The 16,825-nt window shown below is 41.0% G+C and overlaps 3 protein-coding genes across 3 annotated transcripts; all 3 read right to left on the bottom strand.

Annotated features, from left to right (window-relative positions):
* Window positions 1-12: 12 nt before the first annotated feature.
* MELLADRAFT_85990 (uncharacterized protein) lies at window positions 13-1,725 on the bottom strand (the record flags this gene model as incomplete). Its single annotated transcript, XM_007409458.1, has 8 exons — window positions 13-41; window positions 295-357; window positions 403-608; window positions 680-777; window positions 866-1,002; window positions 1,080-1,290; window positions 1,370-1,563; window positions 1,653-1,725. 8 exons carry the CDS (start codon window positions 1,723-1,725, stop codon window positions 13-15), a joined length of 1,011 nt encoding a protein of 336 aa, XP_007409520.1.
* Window positions 1,726-3,027: 1,302 nt separating this feature from the next.
* On the bottom strand, window positions 3,028-3,884 carry MELLADRAFT_85989 (uncharacterized protein; the record flags this gene model as incomplete). The annotated part of the gene is made up of 6 exons (XM_007409457.1): window positions 3,028-3,129; window positions 3,193-3,251; window positions 3,316-3,384; window positions 3,471-3,531; window positions 3,595-3,636; window positions 3,714-3,884. 6 exons carry the CDS (start codon window positions 3,882-3,884, stop codon window positions 3,028-3,030), a joined length of 504 nt encoding a protein of 167 aa, XP_007409519.1.
* Window positions 3,885-14,231: 10,347 nt separating this feature from the next.
* Window positions 14,232-14,710, bottom strand: MELLADRAFT_85988 (uncharacterized protein; the record flags this gene model as incomplete). The annotated part of the gene is made up of 2 exons (XM_007409456.1): window positions 14,232-14,525; window positions 14,618-14,710. The coding sequence occupies 2 exons, from the start codon at window positions 14,708-14,710 to the stop codon at window positions 14,232-14,234; spliced, it is 387 nt and encodes a 128-aa protein (XP_007409518.1).
* Window positions 14,711-16,825: the final 2,115 nt, after the last annotated feature.

Raw genomic sequence — 16,825 nt, 5'->3', positions numbered from 1 at the left:
GTTTGAAAGACCTCAAATCTTCATTAAAACAAGCAACTTATCTACAAAATTACAAACATAAACACATTTCTTCTTTATTTATCAATATTTACTTTAATTTCGATTTGACTATTCTTACCGATGTTGTTAAATAAAACAAGTAAGTAAATGATGGAATGTTAAAAAATGTAAAAAAAACACAGTAAGATTTATTTATGATTATTGAATCGACTTGAAATCAGGCTATTGCCATTGTTGTTATCAAACCAATGTACTTGTTCTTGGTGAAATGAATCAACTCATTCAGATGTTAACCATATCGAGAGCTTCGACGTGAAGCAGGAGTACGACCATTACGCGGTTGACTCGGTCCTTCTCCTCGATCATCATCAGAATCATCAGAATCATGTATAGGAGCTCTACTATTTCGACTCTTCTTTTGACTCTTTTGACTTGAAGCTGTACTACGTCTTTTACCTTTAGAAGCTTGGGTTTGAGTTTGAGTCTGTTGCGTTCCTTCTTCTTCTTCCTCTTCTTCTTCCTTGGCTTCTACCTCTGATTCTTCTTCTGTATCAAGCACCAGTCCATCTGGTGCATCTTGTCCAATAAGAGTCTCATTGGACCATTTCCTAAATAGGTTGAATCAAACATTAGATCATCGCAGACTTTGAGATATACTATCTACTTGAAAAAAACTTACCCTTTACATTCAGAGCATTTACTTTGAGTCCTTTTCCAAACTGCTTCACATTGAACATGTAATGCTCCTCGACATTCATCCTTTGGACATTTATATCCCTGAATCAACCCCAAAAAAACCGAATTAATCATTTGGAATGAAATAAAAAAACCCAAAAAAATTCAACCCAAAAAAAAGTTTCCTTACTCTCATGACTATATTCTTACATTTAAGACATTGTGGTGGTAAGTCTTCTAGGTCAAAGGTTTTTTCGAAATATGGATCTAATTCTAATTGTGCTCTAATAGATAGAGTATAAATCCCTGCTACATACGATAACCAACCTGAAAAACATAGACATCAAATTCAGTAAGAGACTTTTCTTTATGAAGAAAAAACAATCTTGAAAAAGAACTTATACCTTTTTTAACTAGAACATCTAAAACGTTTTGTGCGTCTCCTTTTTTCATTCCTTGAATTTTGGTATGTGATCGAATGGCTTCATGAAGTGAAATACAATATCGATGATTAGGTGCTCTTATAATCCGACTAATCACTCTTCTAAAAAAATTCAATTCAGCAGGTGTAAGTTCGGTAGCTAGTTTTGCTGAATTATCTACTTTAGTATTAATCTATGCAAACCGAAACCGAAAACCGAAAAGAAGGCTTTTAGTCCAGATGATTGTAAAAAGAAAAGGAGATCGTGCTCACTAGACCCATCCAACGTTCTCCTTGAGAACGAGGGTAGATACCTCCACCTGATTCATCTGAGACTTGGTCTTGTTGACTTTCATCTATTGGTCCGATTCCACCATCAACAGTTTGAGCGATTCGAAATCCTAAAGGTTCTAAACGATGATTGATATCTCGTATAAGGGTTTCAAAGACTGGTTCTCGATCTCGAGCTAGATGATGAACAAAAAAAAAACAAAAGAGTCTTAACGACTTTAGATTCTAATCAATTTAAAGTTAGATTGGTTTAAAAAGAACTTACGATCTACTAAAGTACGACATTTTTTAAAAATCGTGTCCCATGTTTTGTAGGGCGCGACGCGTCGAAGTAACATAGCTTGTAGGAAAAGATGATGATGGTCTGTAAGAATCTATGAGATAGTCAGATGGATTGAAGGATCGATTAATTGGATGTAACTTTGTTTTCATGGACATCTTGGGACAATCGAAGAAAGGAAATCTGAGCTTACCGTCATTTTGATTTTCTTGGTTGTTGAGTTTTGTAAGGTTTGACGCGATTTCAAAATTTATGGGTGAAGGTTGAAGTTTTTGACCCGGCCTTGGGTAAATTGATGTCAGTGATCCGGCCCTCACATGACCCCGAGACTGCCTGAACGAGCGGGCTCGCTTTTCGGTATAGCCGACCACCCTGAGCGGCGAGCCTCATCCCTCGGTCATGAATGCTGGAACCCCTTCCGCACCATTCCATCTTGGGCAAACGACGCAGATCGATTATGTAAAGCTTTCTCCTCACTCAAATGAGAAATTCTCGAGCCAGCTCGAGCACAGTGTTTTTAAAATCAGGTCCAGTGGCAGCATCCTGAACCCACACACCTGTTCGAAAACTGTGGAGTATAGTAAATTGCTAATCGATGCACAGTAAATGTTGTAGACTTTCATCTAGCGAATTTCAGTATTGCTTTATGACAAGAAAAAAAGTGGCGCAAAATCTTTGATACGTTTCCACTTTTGATAAATATGAGGAGGAACGAGGAACTACAACCTCTAAGGTTTCGTGTTCTGATTTGGTTCGCGGGTGGTCTTGGTTCGTTATTTTCAGGGATATCATCAGACTCAGAGCACGCCAAACCTGTGCGGACCGAGAGGCTCAGCCGCTCGGTTTCTAACGTCAACCACTTGCAGCGCTTGGTTAGCTCTACGAACATGAGAGGAATCTTGGAGATCATGTAGAAGACTTCCTTTCGTGTACCTGATGTTTTGACATGGGTGCGGTTTGAGTCTCTTTTGCCATCTACAAAGTATTCGCCCCATTATCAAATCAAACTCGCAACGCGTATGGATTAATACACGAGCATGGGGCGAGAGCATTGCTTCACAAAACGCAGTGAGGGAGTTACTTTTGAGGTAGGGAGGTAGGCCATACTCCGCAATGTCAAGACTCACTCTCGTGCGATGTCAACGTGATCTGGGCACTCAAAATAATCATGAAGCTCAAAGAACAAGCGGAATTGGAATCAAATATTGCAGACTATTTGTTTAAAGCTAAAGATAACTGAAAGAACCATGCAACAATCGAAGACGAATAGAGAGTGTTCCAAAGTGTTGAGCATCAAATCAAGAAGTGCCACCCGAAGGGAACCCAATGATAGAGCTGAAGGACAGAAATATACGTCCGTTTAGGCAGCCAAGGTGGTGATACCGACAACAGCGGCGGCAGCAAGGAAGCAAGCGTTGGAAGAACCCTTAAGGAAGGTCACACCGCTGGTAGTGGTGTCATCCTATGAAAACAGATGGTATCAGCATGTGACATGGCATACATTGAAAGGAATCGAGGACTCAACAGTAGTGTTGGGGGTGGTGGCTGGGACAGTAGGGGGTATAGTAGTGTTGGCTACTGGCACTGGATGATCCCTCAAAATGTCAATTCCAGGCAGAAAGATGATGAACAAGTGCAATACACGTACTTTCAGGGACCATGGGCATAGAAGGAGGGGCGACATCAGAGGGCATGTGTCCTGTAGGCATGGCAGGTACTGCAGGTGCTGTAATGGAAGGCTCACTCAGCTCCACATTTCGTTGTCTACCGGACCACGGTAGAGTGATGCAGAGTTTCACTCACGGGCACTGCACCAGCACTTGCCATCAGGGGATAGCACACCAGGGGTCATACCTGGATGGGCCTGCTCAAAAATTTAGGTAAGCTGCCTGTGTAAGCGCCTGGGATTGGAGAACCATACACGTACAGGTTTACCAGAGGCTCCAGTGTAGCCGGTGTAGTCGACGTCCTACATGCATTGGAGGGCACACCGTTGGGATCAACGTTTCATCACTCAGGTCTTGACGCGCAATAATGGGCACGGACCATTGGCATGGCCGAAGCGGTTTCCGGGGTGGTCATGGAGTCGGTCACGTTCATTCCGTTCATGGAGTCGGACGCGTTCATTCCGGTCATGGAGTCGGACATGTTTTGTGCCACTGCCAAAGCAGCCAAGGGGCCGAGAACTAAAGATCGGAGGAATAAAGTGCGAACCATATTGACTAAGTTGAAAAGAAGAGTTAAGAAAAGCTACGATGTTTTGTGAGTAAAGTGATTTTTTAAATGAGCGATTGATGGGTCTGAAATACGCGACGATAGGCAGGGTTGGTTGAGGGAGCCGGAGCAGGGGGGGACTCGGCCTCCTTTTATGAGCTGGTCGACACTCACAGTGGTCCCCGTACGTCAGCTTGAATAGTTTGATCTATTTGATGTGACAATCAAAGGTTTTCGACAGTCTCGACACTAGTCATCACGCCTGTCCAGTTTAGAAAAGGACCTTCAGAATCGAATTAATCTCAATTGCATAGTCTCTCAAGAAGAACAATTGCTCGCAGAACGGGACTTGATTCACAGTTGAGTCGCGACGAGTGCGTGAGATCAGCTGAAAGCTCGACGACGGACTTTCAAATGCATACACAGAGAGTGTTCACCACATAATGACTTTTTCTTGGAACTTGTCATTATGTCACGTTCGTAGTAAAATGTAACTGAGAAATCAAATTTGGAAGGGACCCCAAACCTGCGCTGTGAAAAGAGGGCTGTACCCTCTCACGCGGAATGATTCTTTGAGGTGCACCGTTGTGAGCTGCTGTGAGATTTGTCAATTTTTCTCTTCTTTTTGCGTGGTAGGCACTGGTAGGCAGCGAGCCACCTTTAACCAAGCATTATCCTCACTCCAGCGCTCTTGCAATGAGACTTGAGTCCGAGTTCGCCGTATCGATGCCATGGATGAGCCTGGATCCCAAGAGATGCCTGCTCTCCCTACCATGATTGCAAGTGATGATTTTTCCATCTCTTTCCATAGATATCAAGGTATCACATACGTCCTGGGAATTTTCTCACCAGCTATGTACACCAGGGGGTAAAGTTCCTCGGCCTCGGGTCTTTCTGGAAACCTGCCAGGAATTTCGGTGAGATCACGCTTAAAAACATGTGCTTAAAAAGACGGTTCCAGTCGGAAGTGGCCCAAACTTATCAAACTCCCCCCGCCCGAGTAGTTGAGGGAGAGACTCACAGCCAAAGTCCTAATTTTCAACTCACAACAGCGGCAATTTCAGGCCTTTCTCCTTGATGATCCATTATGAGACTCGAGAGTCACAGACATCATACAATGACGCATGTAGCTCCAGAGGTATTCTCTTCAGACTTCTATATGTCCTTGTGCATTTTTCAGCACTTATCCTATTCATTAAACTCACTCAGAACTTGAAGAGTTGTAAAAACTTGCAGCTGCAACATATAGTTCAATACAGGACCCCCAATGTGTGCTTGAAACCCCAAAAACATAGGTCCAAGAATCAAAATAGCAGTGAATCTACCTGTAGTGACAATCTGATTCCAAGAGGAAACACAAGATGTCAAGGAAGCTAAGTGTGGCTGGATGATTGATTCTATGAGGTCTGTGATTGTCATATTGGGCAAAAAAAGAAAAATGGTCAAAAATTCTGCTGTTGTGAGCCAAAAAGTAGGACTTTAGCCTCAAGTCCCTCCCTTGACTACTTGGGCCTTTGATAAGTTTGGAATTTGTGATAACAGTGACTGGCACCTGCCCTACACTTGTCAAAACCAGGCCCTTGCCCTGTGGGATCCCCAGTGTTGTTTTCTGATGCCGGCCCCTGTCCCCTATCATTCCCACCTGGGATCATTACAGTGGCCAAATCTACAACCACTTGGTTGTCACCTAGCAAGCTTCAATAATCAAGGGGCTATAGAACTGGCCCCAACATCCCTAGGGCAACCTCCACCCATCTCCTGATTAAAATCAGAACTCAACTAAAACAATTACCAGAATACACCAATGTATGTTTTTATTGGACGGTAGGTCATCAAGGTGCTTAATGAGCTAGCAGACCAACTAGCAGTCAAAGCTGTGTTGGCACAACATACAGCCATGTGCCTACCCTCAAGTATAGGGGGCCTTAAATTTAAGAGACACACAAAAGAAAGATTTGATACTACACTTTACCCTTTTAGACCAGGCAAAAGCACATTCAAAACAAATCCTAAACTTATTGCAAAAGGCTTAGAAGTTCTTGAGAAGGGTGGGACTGCCACAACTTTTCAACTGCAAGCAATTTTCAGCACACTAAATGCTCACTCATGTGAGAGAAAGCTCAATGGAATCCTACTGTGCTACTAGTACATGTGGGATAATAGGAAATACTAACCATTTCTTACTTTACTGGATGAAATTCTCAAAAGCCAGATAATCAATGCATTTATAGATCAAAGAGGAAGGAATCAAAGTGAATTCAAATAACAGTAAAAAATTGTGGATACACAAAATGTTTTCCCTATTCTTGCAAAATTCATTTTAAACACTAAACACTTTGTTCATTTCTATTATTACCTCCAAGACCAAACACAGGAAAGTCAGCTCCAAACCCAGAATCAAAAGTCATGACCTACACACAATGCTATGTTTCTTCAACAAAATCAAGTTTGAAATGAAGCACCACCTCTTTCCTTAGATTGGGGGACAAGTGGGTAGGATACTATGACATTGTAAGAGGTCAAAAACAGACCCCCAGAATAATTCTCAAATGTAGGGGGTCAAAAAAGTATGTCTGTACAGCGGAGCACTTACATTTACACAAATCCCGTGATTGAAGTCTTTTTTTTGTTTGTACTCAAAGACATATCTAGTTGACTGCTGGTACTGGGGGTGCACGTGATGTTGAGAGTCTCGATTGTCCCCCTAAATGTGGAGACTCTTGACATCCCCCCTCACATCTTGTGTGGTCCGCTGCGGTTTCTTTTAAGGTTTTCATTGCCTGTATTGTCAAGAGCCCGCAGAATACAAGCACCACTGGGGATGCTCTTAGACTTAGAAACATCTGGAGATGTCCCAGAAGTTTCTGGATGTCACTTCTTGACACTTCTGGCACACATATCTGAACTTTTGAATACCTCTAATGTACACTCTAAAAATACACAAACTACTCAGATTAAAGTTCTCACCACCAGGAAAAATTTCTGCTTTTTGTGTATCTTTTGCTTTCTTCCCGACCTTCCAATATTTTTGTATATCAATAATTATATTTTCTGCCCAGAATTTTTTTTCAGTTTTTGTAGTGAGAAAAGCAATAATACAATTGAGAAGGGTGAGTTTGGTGTAGCGGGCCTGTCAACTTGAGACTGCAGGTGAGTGGTAAATCAGACAGTTTCAAGCTGAACAGTACTTACAAAATGTGTTTTATCAAACCTGAATATCAGCCCTTGGGTTTGAGGAAAATGATTTTTCAATTCTTTGTAAGTAATCCTTTTAAACTACAATTGTTAGCTGTAGCTGTCTGTGGTGCGGAATAGGACTACTGCCAGTTTATCATTAAGTACAGTTACTCATTGATCTGCCAAGGTACATACAATACTGACATATAGTTATACTGTGTGATGCTCTAGCATTGATTAAATACAACAAACTTCATCAAAAAGGTAATAGAAGGATCTTTAGTAGGATGAGCTGAGCTTAAACAATCTTTAACGTCCTTTTTATGAAAGAGATCTGAACTTTAACAAAGGTTTTTAAAAGCAAAAGGAAAATCTGAGAGAGTTTTCTAATGTATAGATGGTTTTGTTATTGTGTAGAGGAGAAAAGTGAATGGGTGATGCTTTTAACAAAGAGAGTTTTTTAAAAGTGGCATTTTGTTAGATTTGTAAAAATATAGGATGATTCTTTCTTATGTTTTGTGATATATAGCTTGTATTTAACTAAAACCTCTAATCTTATTTTGCCAGGGTTTTAGTTTTATTAGACCTCTGACTGGTTGCCGTTGTTATTAGCGGAGTTCAACTCAAAAATTCCAAGCAGGAATCTTATGACATCCGAGTGATTTTTTTAGGATGCATTTCACCTAAAACTCACTTGGACATTGTAAGAATTGTTTAAAAATAGGCCACTACATCTTATAACAAAAAAACAAGCTTTAAGACAAAGGTCCAAATGCTGGACAGAATTACATTTTATCTGCTGGTATGGACTCAACAACAGAGAAGTAGGAAAAAACAACCGTTAGGAAACAAAACACAAGTCATACGCCTTTTCTTGACACAGAAAAAAGGCGGATTTTTTTTCTCAATCAAAAAAAAATCAAGCTTCTTGAAATCATAGGCATTGACCTATAGTTTTAGAGCCCATGAGTGGCTCTAGAGCTACTCAAAGCTTCAAATTGTGAGTTATAAATTAAGGCTTCCAAGAAATGCCTAAAACACATTTTGGTTTCAATTTCATTTGACTTGAACCCCGCTATTGGCTTCTGTCAAGGGAGTGGACTGCTTGCTTTAGTCCTTTTTGCCCAGTCTGTATTGTGATGTAATTGACCCTTGGTGGGTTGTAATGATGATAGGAGTTACACGAGTTTTAATTGAAAGGCTAGCAACCAGCCTTTTGATTAAAAATATGCAATGATAGTTTTATTGTTCCTGTATTTGTTTTATAATAATATTTGGACAAAGAAGGGTTCTCTTCTAATCAAGAAGTAGCTGATTGCCCTCTTGAAACTTGAGTGTTAGAGATGTAAAAGTTTCATATATTTTGATGTATTTTGTATTTAATTATGGGTGTATCATTGTTCTTAGTCATACGCTTGGAGGCTCTGCTCTACAGAATCTCTCTTGGTTGACAGGGCCAAAGCCAAAGCTTTCCTGTCCATGTAGAGCAATGACAGAGTAGATAATCTGTTTCATTCAAGTGAAGTCCTGGAATTGCTACCGTAAGGATCCATGATTTTATATTGGCCCCATATGCAGGTTGATAACCTCAAACCTTGGGCCAATGTATTCAATTACAGGATACAAAGTTAGCTGGCCGTGTGGCCAGAAATCCAGGTTTTTTTTTTGGTAATTTGGAATCTGGACTTGAGTCTGGATTCTCTCAATTCTGAATCCCCTGACTTCAAGTCCCATGGTCACTTTCCACCACACCCTCCTCACTGCCAGCATAGATGCCTCAGGTTGAGAAATCCGAGGCATCATCAGAGGCAAATCCTCGGACAGACCTTGTCTGAGGTTTCCATCCGAGGTATTCTTTTGCCCTGAGGATTACCTCAGATCAAAACCTCGGGAAGCTTCTGTCCGAGGTTTTGCATCCGAGGATACCTCAGATTTTTCAATGCAAGGTAAATATGTTGGTGGTGTCCTCACACCTCTAGTCCCCCATTGACTTCAAATATCAATGACTTGCCCCCACTTCACATATCAGCAACTTGATGCCTTGTTTTACTCGCAAACTAGCCCTCAAGAGGTCCATTCAAACAGCACAACATGGAAGAAAGGCACATGTTCAAAACACCCTAGACTCCTTTGCAATCTTTCAACACAATCTCACTGGGTTTCAATTTTTCTTCCAGATGATTCAAGCCTTACAAAACCATCAGCTGGCTGTTACTGTCAAGGACCAAAAGAAGGCATCATTTTTGTATCTATTTGGTCTAATCAAGTTGATACCTGCAATTGATCAGAGCAACAGACTTCTTCAATTTGGACAACAACTCCTGAGACGTGAAATCACAGAGCTTGAAGTGGTTGACGACACCCTCAGAATATTAAATCAAAAACGGTTTGTTCTCACCCACATCTCATGTGATTGTAAACAGTTGCAAAACACTAGGTTTCTTGGAGGAAGGTGGCAATGGCTTCATGAAGCTAGTAAGTATTATTATGATGCACAAGTTTACACGAGTACTTATCTGGAATTCTTGACACTGACAGGCACAAATGTCGAAGTCCACATTCAAACATCTTGGTGATTTGATTGAAGACCATCCCATCTTATAACATGACAACTCACAAATGAAGCAAGCACCCTTTTGGTGGCAGACTTTGGTTGGACTGACAAATTTAGGCACTTTGGGAAATGATGGAGACCATTATCATCTTGCACGGATGTTCAATTGCTCTGGTGAGAGAGTTTCTGTACAATTTGACTGATCAGAATTTTAAGGTCTTCCAATTTAAATCTCTCTTCACAGAAGATAGTGTTCAGAATTGGACAAATTCATTAATTACTGCAGTACTTGATTTAGGACCCACATATCTTTGGTGGCCTGCACCCCAACATTGAGCAGCTCTGAAAGAAGAAATCAGCACAAAATCATTCTTCAAAGACTGTGTGGGTTTTGTAGATGGAACATTTATCCCTCTTGCAACAGCACCACGTGAAGCACCCAAGGACTACTGGACACATAAGATGTTTTATGCACTCAATACCAACACTGCCACAATTACGATACCAGTATCGTATCGACGATACCCAGTAAAGTAACTGGTCTGTGATACCATGGAAAGCAGGAAATAGTATCGTACCTAGGCCCCAGGTACGATACTCAGTACAGTATCGCAAAGACGATACTGTGGCGCTCAATACTTAGTAGCGTAGTCTAAAGGGACTACGATACCGTTACTGTATCGCAGTATCGCGACTCTCAGACCAAAAACAAAGTAGAGCGGGGATTTCTTGTATTTCAGCCATTACAAACCAGATTCTTGCTGTGTATCATGAAGAGAACAAGAAAAAAAATAGAAGACAAAGATATAAAAACAAAATTTGATCAAAAAGGAAGAAATTACTTTGGTCGACCCTTCCTTTTTCTATTATCCTTGTCCAAGTCCATACATTCTGCCATGTATTTTTGGCACTCGACGAAATCTTCACCAGCTATATTTATTCCATCTTTAGACCACATGCAACTCCCAACTGAGCGCTCAACTGTGGGTGGTTTCAAAGCACCCCGATCCCGGCAACAGACATCAGCCGCAGCTGAGAAAGTCCTTTCGACAGCACATGAAGCCCCACAGATTGCCAGATAATCCTTGGCAAGAGAGGCTAAGACCGGATATTTTGCAGCATTGAACTTGATAGAAAAGACAGATATGAAACAATTAGTTCAGTCATAGATGAGAAAGAGCATAAAAAGAGACTATACCTTCCACAATTCAAGAGCAAGATTTGGATCTTTTTCCACCTGTTTGGAGGGTTCATCGACACGTTCCAAGTAATTACAAAGCTCGTTTTCGTTTCGTGTGTGAAGTTTCTTTCTATGAGCACGGAAACCATCATCGTCATCATCTTCGCCATCGTTTGAATCATTTTCATAAGCGTTGATGTTCTTTCCAGCTTCTTCTTCAAGTTGTTCTTTTCGATTTTGAAATGCAGTTTCAATCAACGTTTTGGCGGTTTCAAACTCAGAAGAGTATTTGCCAAAAGCAAATTGGAAATAGTCTGCTCGCCAGCAGGGGTGGAGGATCGTAGCCAAAACTAGAACGTCTGATTTGAGTGCCTCCTCGAGATAAGACTTGACTCAAGCAAGCATTGCGTGATACATAGGGAAAAGCGGGTCGGTGCGTGAAGTACATGCATTGATTTTGTGTTGAAGGGATTTCTTGAGCTTAACATACTCGCGGATGACGAGTGACCCAGTAGGTGCATTCGCTTCGAACAGCTTGGTGAGTGATTCGAATTCCTGTTTGGGTAACGATTTTAGATGTCAAATAGCCTTGTGTGAGAAGATCATAAGTGTCAACTTACTCGTAGTACCTTGATCAACTTACTGACCTGCTTCCACTGGTCAGGCGTGATATCTGCTTTGTTAAATATTCCGTGAGGTCGATTTTCATCAGGATTGCTAGGTGCAAGAGCTGGGTTTGATTGCTTGCGATTTTTTCCTTTAGCAAGCTCCTTCTGATCATCTTTAAGCATAGTATTGATTACCTAGGTTGATAATTTTGTATGTATGTATTAGTGACTTTGAATTACAAAAGAGACAGTAGGACAAATGGTGGAAAAGACGACAGAAACGTACCTCTCGAGCATTGTACAACCTATCCCAGCATTGGAGTTTGATGTTCCATCGAATTCCATAGCCTGGGATTGGTCGAGGAAAACTCACGTCCATACTTTTGCAAGTAGCATCAAATACTTGCAACATCCGGGATGATCCTCCTATCTTCCGAGCAATATCATCGAGCTATGAAAAAGATTGATCAGCAAGTGTTATATGTATTCATGAGAAGTCAGGAATAACTTACTTTGAGAGTCAGTTCATAAACAGCATTAGCTTCATTTCGATTAGTTGCTGGACGTTCAAGATCGGGTAAGGGGTCAAACGGTCCGTCAATGATTTGGTACCATTTATCGTCGACTTGATTTCCAGGTATGTTGCTAAGATCAGTTTCGTCGTCATCTAAAACTGTACCGTTATCTTTGTCAGGTTGAGATTCTTGAGCCTGGTTGGTTTGAGGATCTTCATCTTCTTCAGTTATCGTGGTCATCCGGTGATCATCGAGGGGGAATTCACCAAGAATGGTGGACTTGACCAGAGGTGGTGGTGGAGATTCAATACCCAAAGCTTGCAGTCCACCATTAACAATCAGTGCCACTTTATGACCGGCACATCGCACTCGATCAGTACGCTCATCAAATTTAAACTCTTCATCTTCATCTTCGGCAATTTTTCCAAGTCGAGCTTGCATGGCTCGAGCACATGTATTGTTATTACTACCTGAATCATGTGTCTGAGAAACCATGTATTATTAACAATAATATGTTAGTTCATGTGAATCGAAAAAAATGTTTGAAACCAACAGATGAAAATACTTATCTTTGAATATAATTTATGTTTTACAAGGATGTTGATCAAAGGTTCGGCTAATCACTCGCCTTTGTGGTGCCAAGCAATCATTTTCATACAAAGATGCCGGGTGACGAATTTCCACTCGCTGTTGATATACGTAACAGAGGCTGATATGAATCCATATCGATTACGCGGGGAAGTCCAGGCGTCGAGGATTAAGCCAAATTTACTGTCAAGAGCCTACATTAAAGAAAAAAGTGAGCAAATAAAAGAAACAAAGAGTGTTGGAATAAATTAATGAAAACTTATACAGACGGCCAGAAAGATCAAGTGATGACTTACCTGTAGATCAGATATAACCGTCTTTCGCTGACCAAGATACACCCGGTGAGCAAACTTGGCAAGCCAGGTACGGCCTAAAAGATGAGCATGAGGGTTCGCGTATCGGAAGCAGGCTCGCAGGGTCTTGTCTTCAATTCGTAACCAGGGTTGAGAGGTTTGGATAGCCCACAAACCAACCATTTGATTTAAGACAGGGTTGGAAAACTTGTTGACCTTCTGTACAAAGGATTCCATCGAGGGCTGGACTGCCTTCTCTTCCTCTCTGCGTCTCTCGAAAATCGTGGGAGGAAGCATACATCCTTCTGCAATAGCCCGATCCCTTTCTTGGCAGCCAGGCTTTCCAGACTTGCCGTCTTGGTTGGAACCGTCTCAATGGGCGTATAGATTTGAATGCGAACCACCGGAAGACCGAGCATGGAAGCCACAATACTTGCATGGCCAGGAGTTGTAAGGTCCCTCGGGTTTCTGGTTCAGATATCAAGTTTTATCAATGAATCAAATTTGAAGAAGGAAAATTGATGAGTGAATATGAATAAAAGCACTCACATCTTTTCCACCACGCTTAGGAATTGGTTCAAAATAGTCTTTGATGTAGTCATAAGGATCCTCCTCTTCTTCATCATCCCCCTCTTTTTCTACAACTTTTTTTTCTTTGACACTGCCAGCATTAAATATGTTCCCTGGTCGGAACATGACCTAGGCTGGGAATATCATTGAGAGAAGAATGGTGCATCAAATCATCTTGCACTGCACATCTGAGCCATAAAGCATACACTACATATGTGCAAACATCTGAGTAAATGCTCAGCTATCAGCTACATACAGGTCCGCTCAGTTATCTGCTCATCTAGATAAGAAGTTCATGTGTAATACATGCTGTAACTTTGTTCAGATTGAGCCACACATCTCAAAATATTGACTACATATATCACAATGGCTACTCAGGAAATATTCATGGAGCTGTGTAACAGTAGCAGGATGGGAATGTGATCACTAGGACCCATATTCCCATCTGGGAACCTCTTTAATGCTGGCAGTGTGACTTCTTTCTTACGCTTCTTAACCGGTCGTTCGACTTTGGAATGTTCGTCTTCAGAGTCTTGAGTTAAGTCGACCTCCAATTTTTTTCGCTTTGACTTTGAAGAACAAGGCGCGCTCTGAGAGTGCACAATGATACATACCATGATAGTCAGTAATGGTATCTTCAGGTTTTATTCATGAAAAACTTCAAGACTTACCATAGTCTTCTTGACTTGACTCGAGGTGGTAGCTTTCGAAGTGGAAGCTTTCAAAGTGGTAGCTTTTGACGTGGAAGATTTCGAAGTGGTAGCTTTTGAAGTCGTAACTTTCGAAGTAGTGGCTTTCGAAGTGGTGGCTTTGGCTGGTGAGCTAGCTGCCTTCGTCTTTGATTTCTTTGAACGGCTACCCTCGTTCAGTTGACAGATGCCGTGGCTGATTCATCCTCAGAGTCTACTCGAGGACACTTGGAAGACTTCTTGGGAGCCTGGACTTCGGACTCAGCCTCAGATTCGCTTGGTACGGCCTTCCGAGAATCAGATGGAGGGATAATCATAGAAGATTGACGGCGAAGTGGGGTAGTTCGGGCACTACAACGGGGAGTTGGTTGTATTGGTGCTGGTAGTTGACAAGACAGGGATTGGGGAGGTGAGGCAGTGGGTGGAAGAGTTTCTTCATCGCGATCAGAACAGGAAGACATAATGGAAGGCTAATAGTAAAAGTTCAGAGGAACAAAAAACAGATTATGAGGATGCTGAACGAAAAGAGACTTTACAAGATCAAAAGTTGGAATCAACTCACCAGACTAAAGTTATCGAAGCTGTCCGACCACAGGTTGGCCCATTCAGGAAAATAGGGGAGGAATTGGTTGGTCCACGTGCTTTCTGGTCGCATTTTGAACAAGAAGTGACACCAGTCGGATTGGTATGTTGCGTCAGAGGGGTGAGAGGTGACTAAAATCGACGCTAGAACACAATAGAGAGATGGTGTGATTAGTTCTCAGGACATCATTCTGCCAAGACGAAGGGCATTTAGCTCCGATATCGGAGTTCACACAATACTACAATACTGGGACAATACCCGATACTTTCCCGGGCTCCGGCCCGGTATCGTACCCGGAATCCGATACGATACCGAGTACAGTATCACCAAACCAATACTACTCGGAGGCTCGGCCAGTACCGTATTGCGCCTCAGATACTGATACTGGCGATACGATACCGCCCGAAAAACTACGATACCGGTACGATACCGATACCGGTAGCGTAATTGTGGCAGCGTTGTCAATACCATGCTGGTCTGCAATATACATTGTTGGATGATTTATTACAAATTGAGGTGGTGTGGCGGTGTACACGACCGACATGTTTTCCGGTCTTCACAAGTGAGGAAATACACTGGTCGGTCTCATTTTCACCTTATCTTTGTTTTTATCTAACTCATTAATGGCCTTATTTGTTCTCAATAAAGATCTTTGAATCTCCAGAATGCTTCTTTTCCCCTGGAGAAAACCTTTTGGCTAATTTGGGATACACAGTATCAGAAATTATCTTACCATGTCTCAAACAATGTGAAGGTCACAGTCTGTGAGTTGATGAAGACACATTCAATAAAGAAATCAGTATTGTGCAAGTGACTATTGAGCATTCCAACGGAATGGTTAAAGGACATTTTCAATCACTGAAGGAACTTTGATTGGTTATCAGTGATGCAGTGTGAGCCGTGCAGGCAAACCAGTGGATTCGAGCATGCTTAATCTTGCATAACTTCCTCATATTAATTAAGGAGGAGTGGTCAGCAGTTTTGGGTACTATATCTGACGGACTTTGAAATGAATCTCAACGTTGAGAACCATTACAGAACCCACCTGATTTAGGAGACAAGAAATGACTAATGAGATCAGGTAGAGATGAGTCAAGAAGAAATTATCTTGGTGCAGAATTCATAGCCTTGAGAGACTTAGATCGATGCTAGTCAAAATAAACTCAGTTCTATATGATTTGTGATTATTATGTGATTAGCCTCAAGAGACTTGGATTGATGCTAGTCAAAATAAACTTTGTTGTATATGATTATTATGTGATTATGTATCATGGTAATGAAAATTGATTCATGATGGGTTAAGTTTTTGATGAGCAACTGTGAGTCTGATGTGAGCATTTTTGACTTCTCAATGGTCATTGGTTGCTTTTGTGAGCTACTTTTTAATAACAACCTTTGTCTGATTTATTTTCCAAGTTAAAGCAAGACATCACATCAAGTGCCTATGTACAATTTTTAAATTTTTTCCTCATTCATTTTTCAAGACGAAGAAAGACATAAGTACCCATATACAATTTTGTTATTTTTTTCCATTTTTTTGCTAAGATACAAGCATTCAACTTCACCTACTTTGATTTTCAATACACTTCACCTGATTATTTTTTCAATATGATGAAAGAAATTCACAATGTATGACTAGTTTCATTTTCAATATGATACAAGACATTCACTACTTATAACTAATTTTATTTTGATCAATATTATGAAAGACATCAAGAATTTATATACACAATTTTCTTAATTTTTTTCAGCTTCTTTTTGATAAATTTACAATTTTCAACTTTCTGGAAACCATTGTCATAGGGGTTTTGAATCTGTTTGAATATATATTGGTCGCCAAATTCACCTATCAACCAAAAAAACTCATGGTGAGATTTGTTTTAAGTGTTTTTGGAGAGAAAAACACCACAAGCTCACACTGATATGTATCATTTACTGGAGTTTGATTGCTGCATTTCTTGCGCTTCTTGAGCCTCCACCATAGTGTCGTGAAGAGTGAGATTGTCATCCTTCATCAACATTCTGATGAGTTGAGCATTCCTAGTAATTTGTTGATGTTTGAGCTTGGCTTTGAAGTTTTGCATTTCAAGCAAATGCTTTTCTTTCTTTGAGGCCAAGTTGAAAGCATGTTCTTCAATTTTCTTTTTTCGTCCAATAATTGAACATCAGCCATTTCAAGTCCAATTT

Source organism: Melampsora larici-populina (assembly GCF_000204055.1).
Source record: "Melampsora larici-populina 98AG31 unplaced genomic scaffold MELLAscaffold_16, whole genome shotgun sequence".
NCBI lineage: Eukaryota > Fungi > Basidiomycota > Pucciniomycetes > Pucciniales > Melampsoraceae > Melampsora > Melampsora laricis-populina.
Note: the sequence above shows the minus strand (reverse complement) of the source record. Positions and strands in the feature narration are given on the sequence as shown.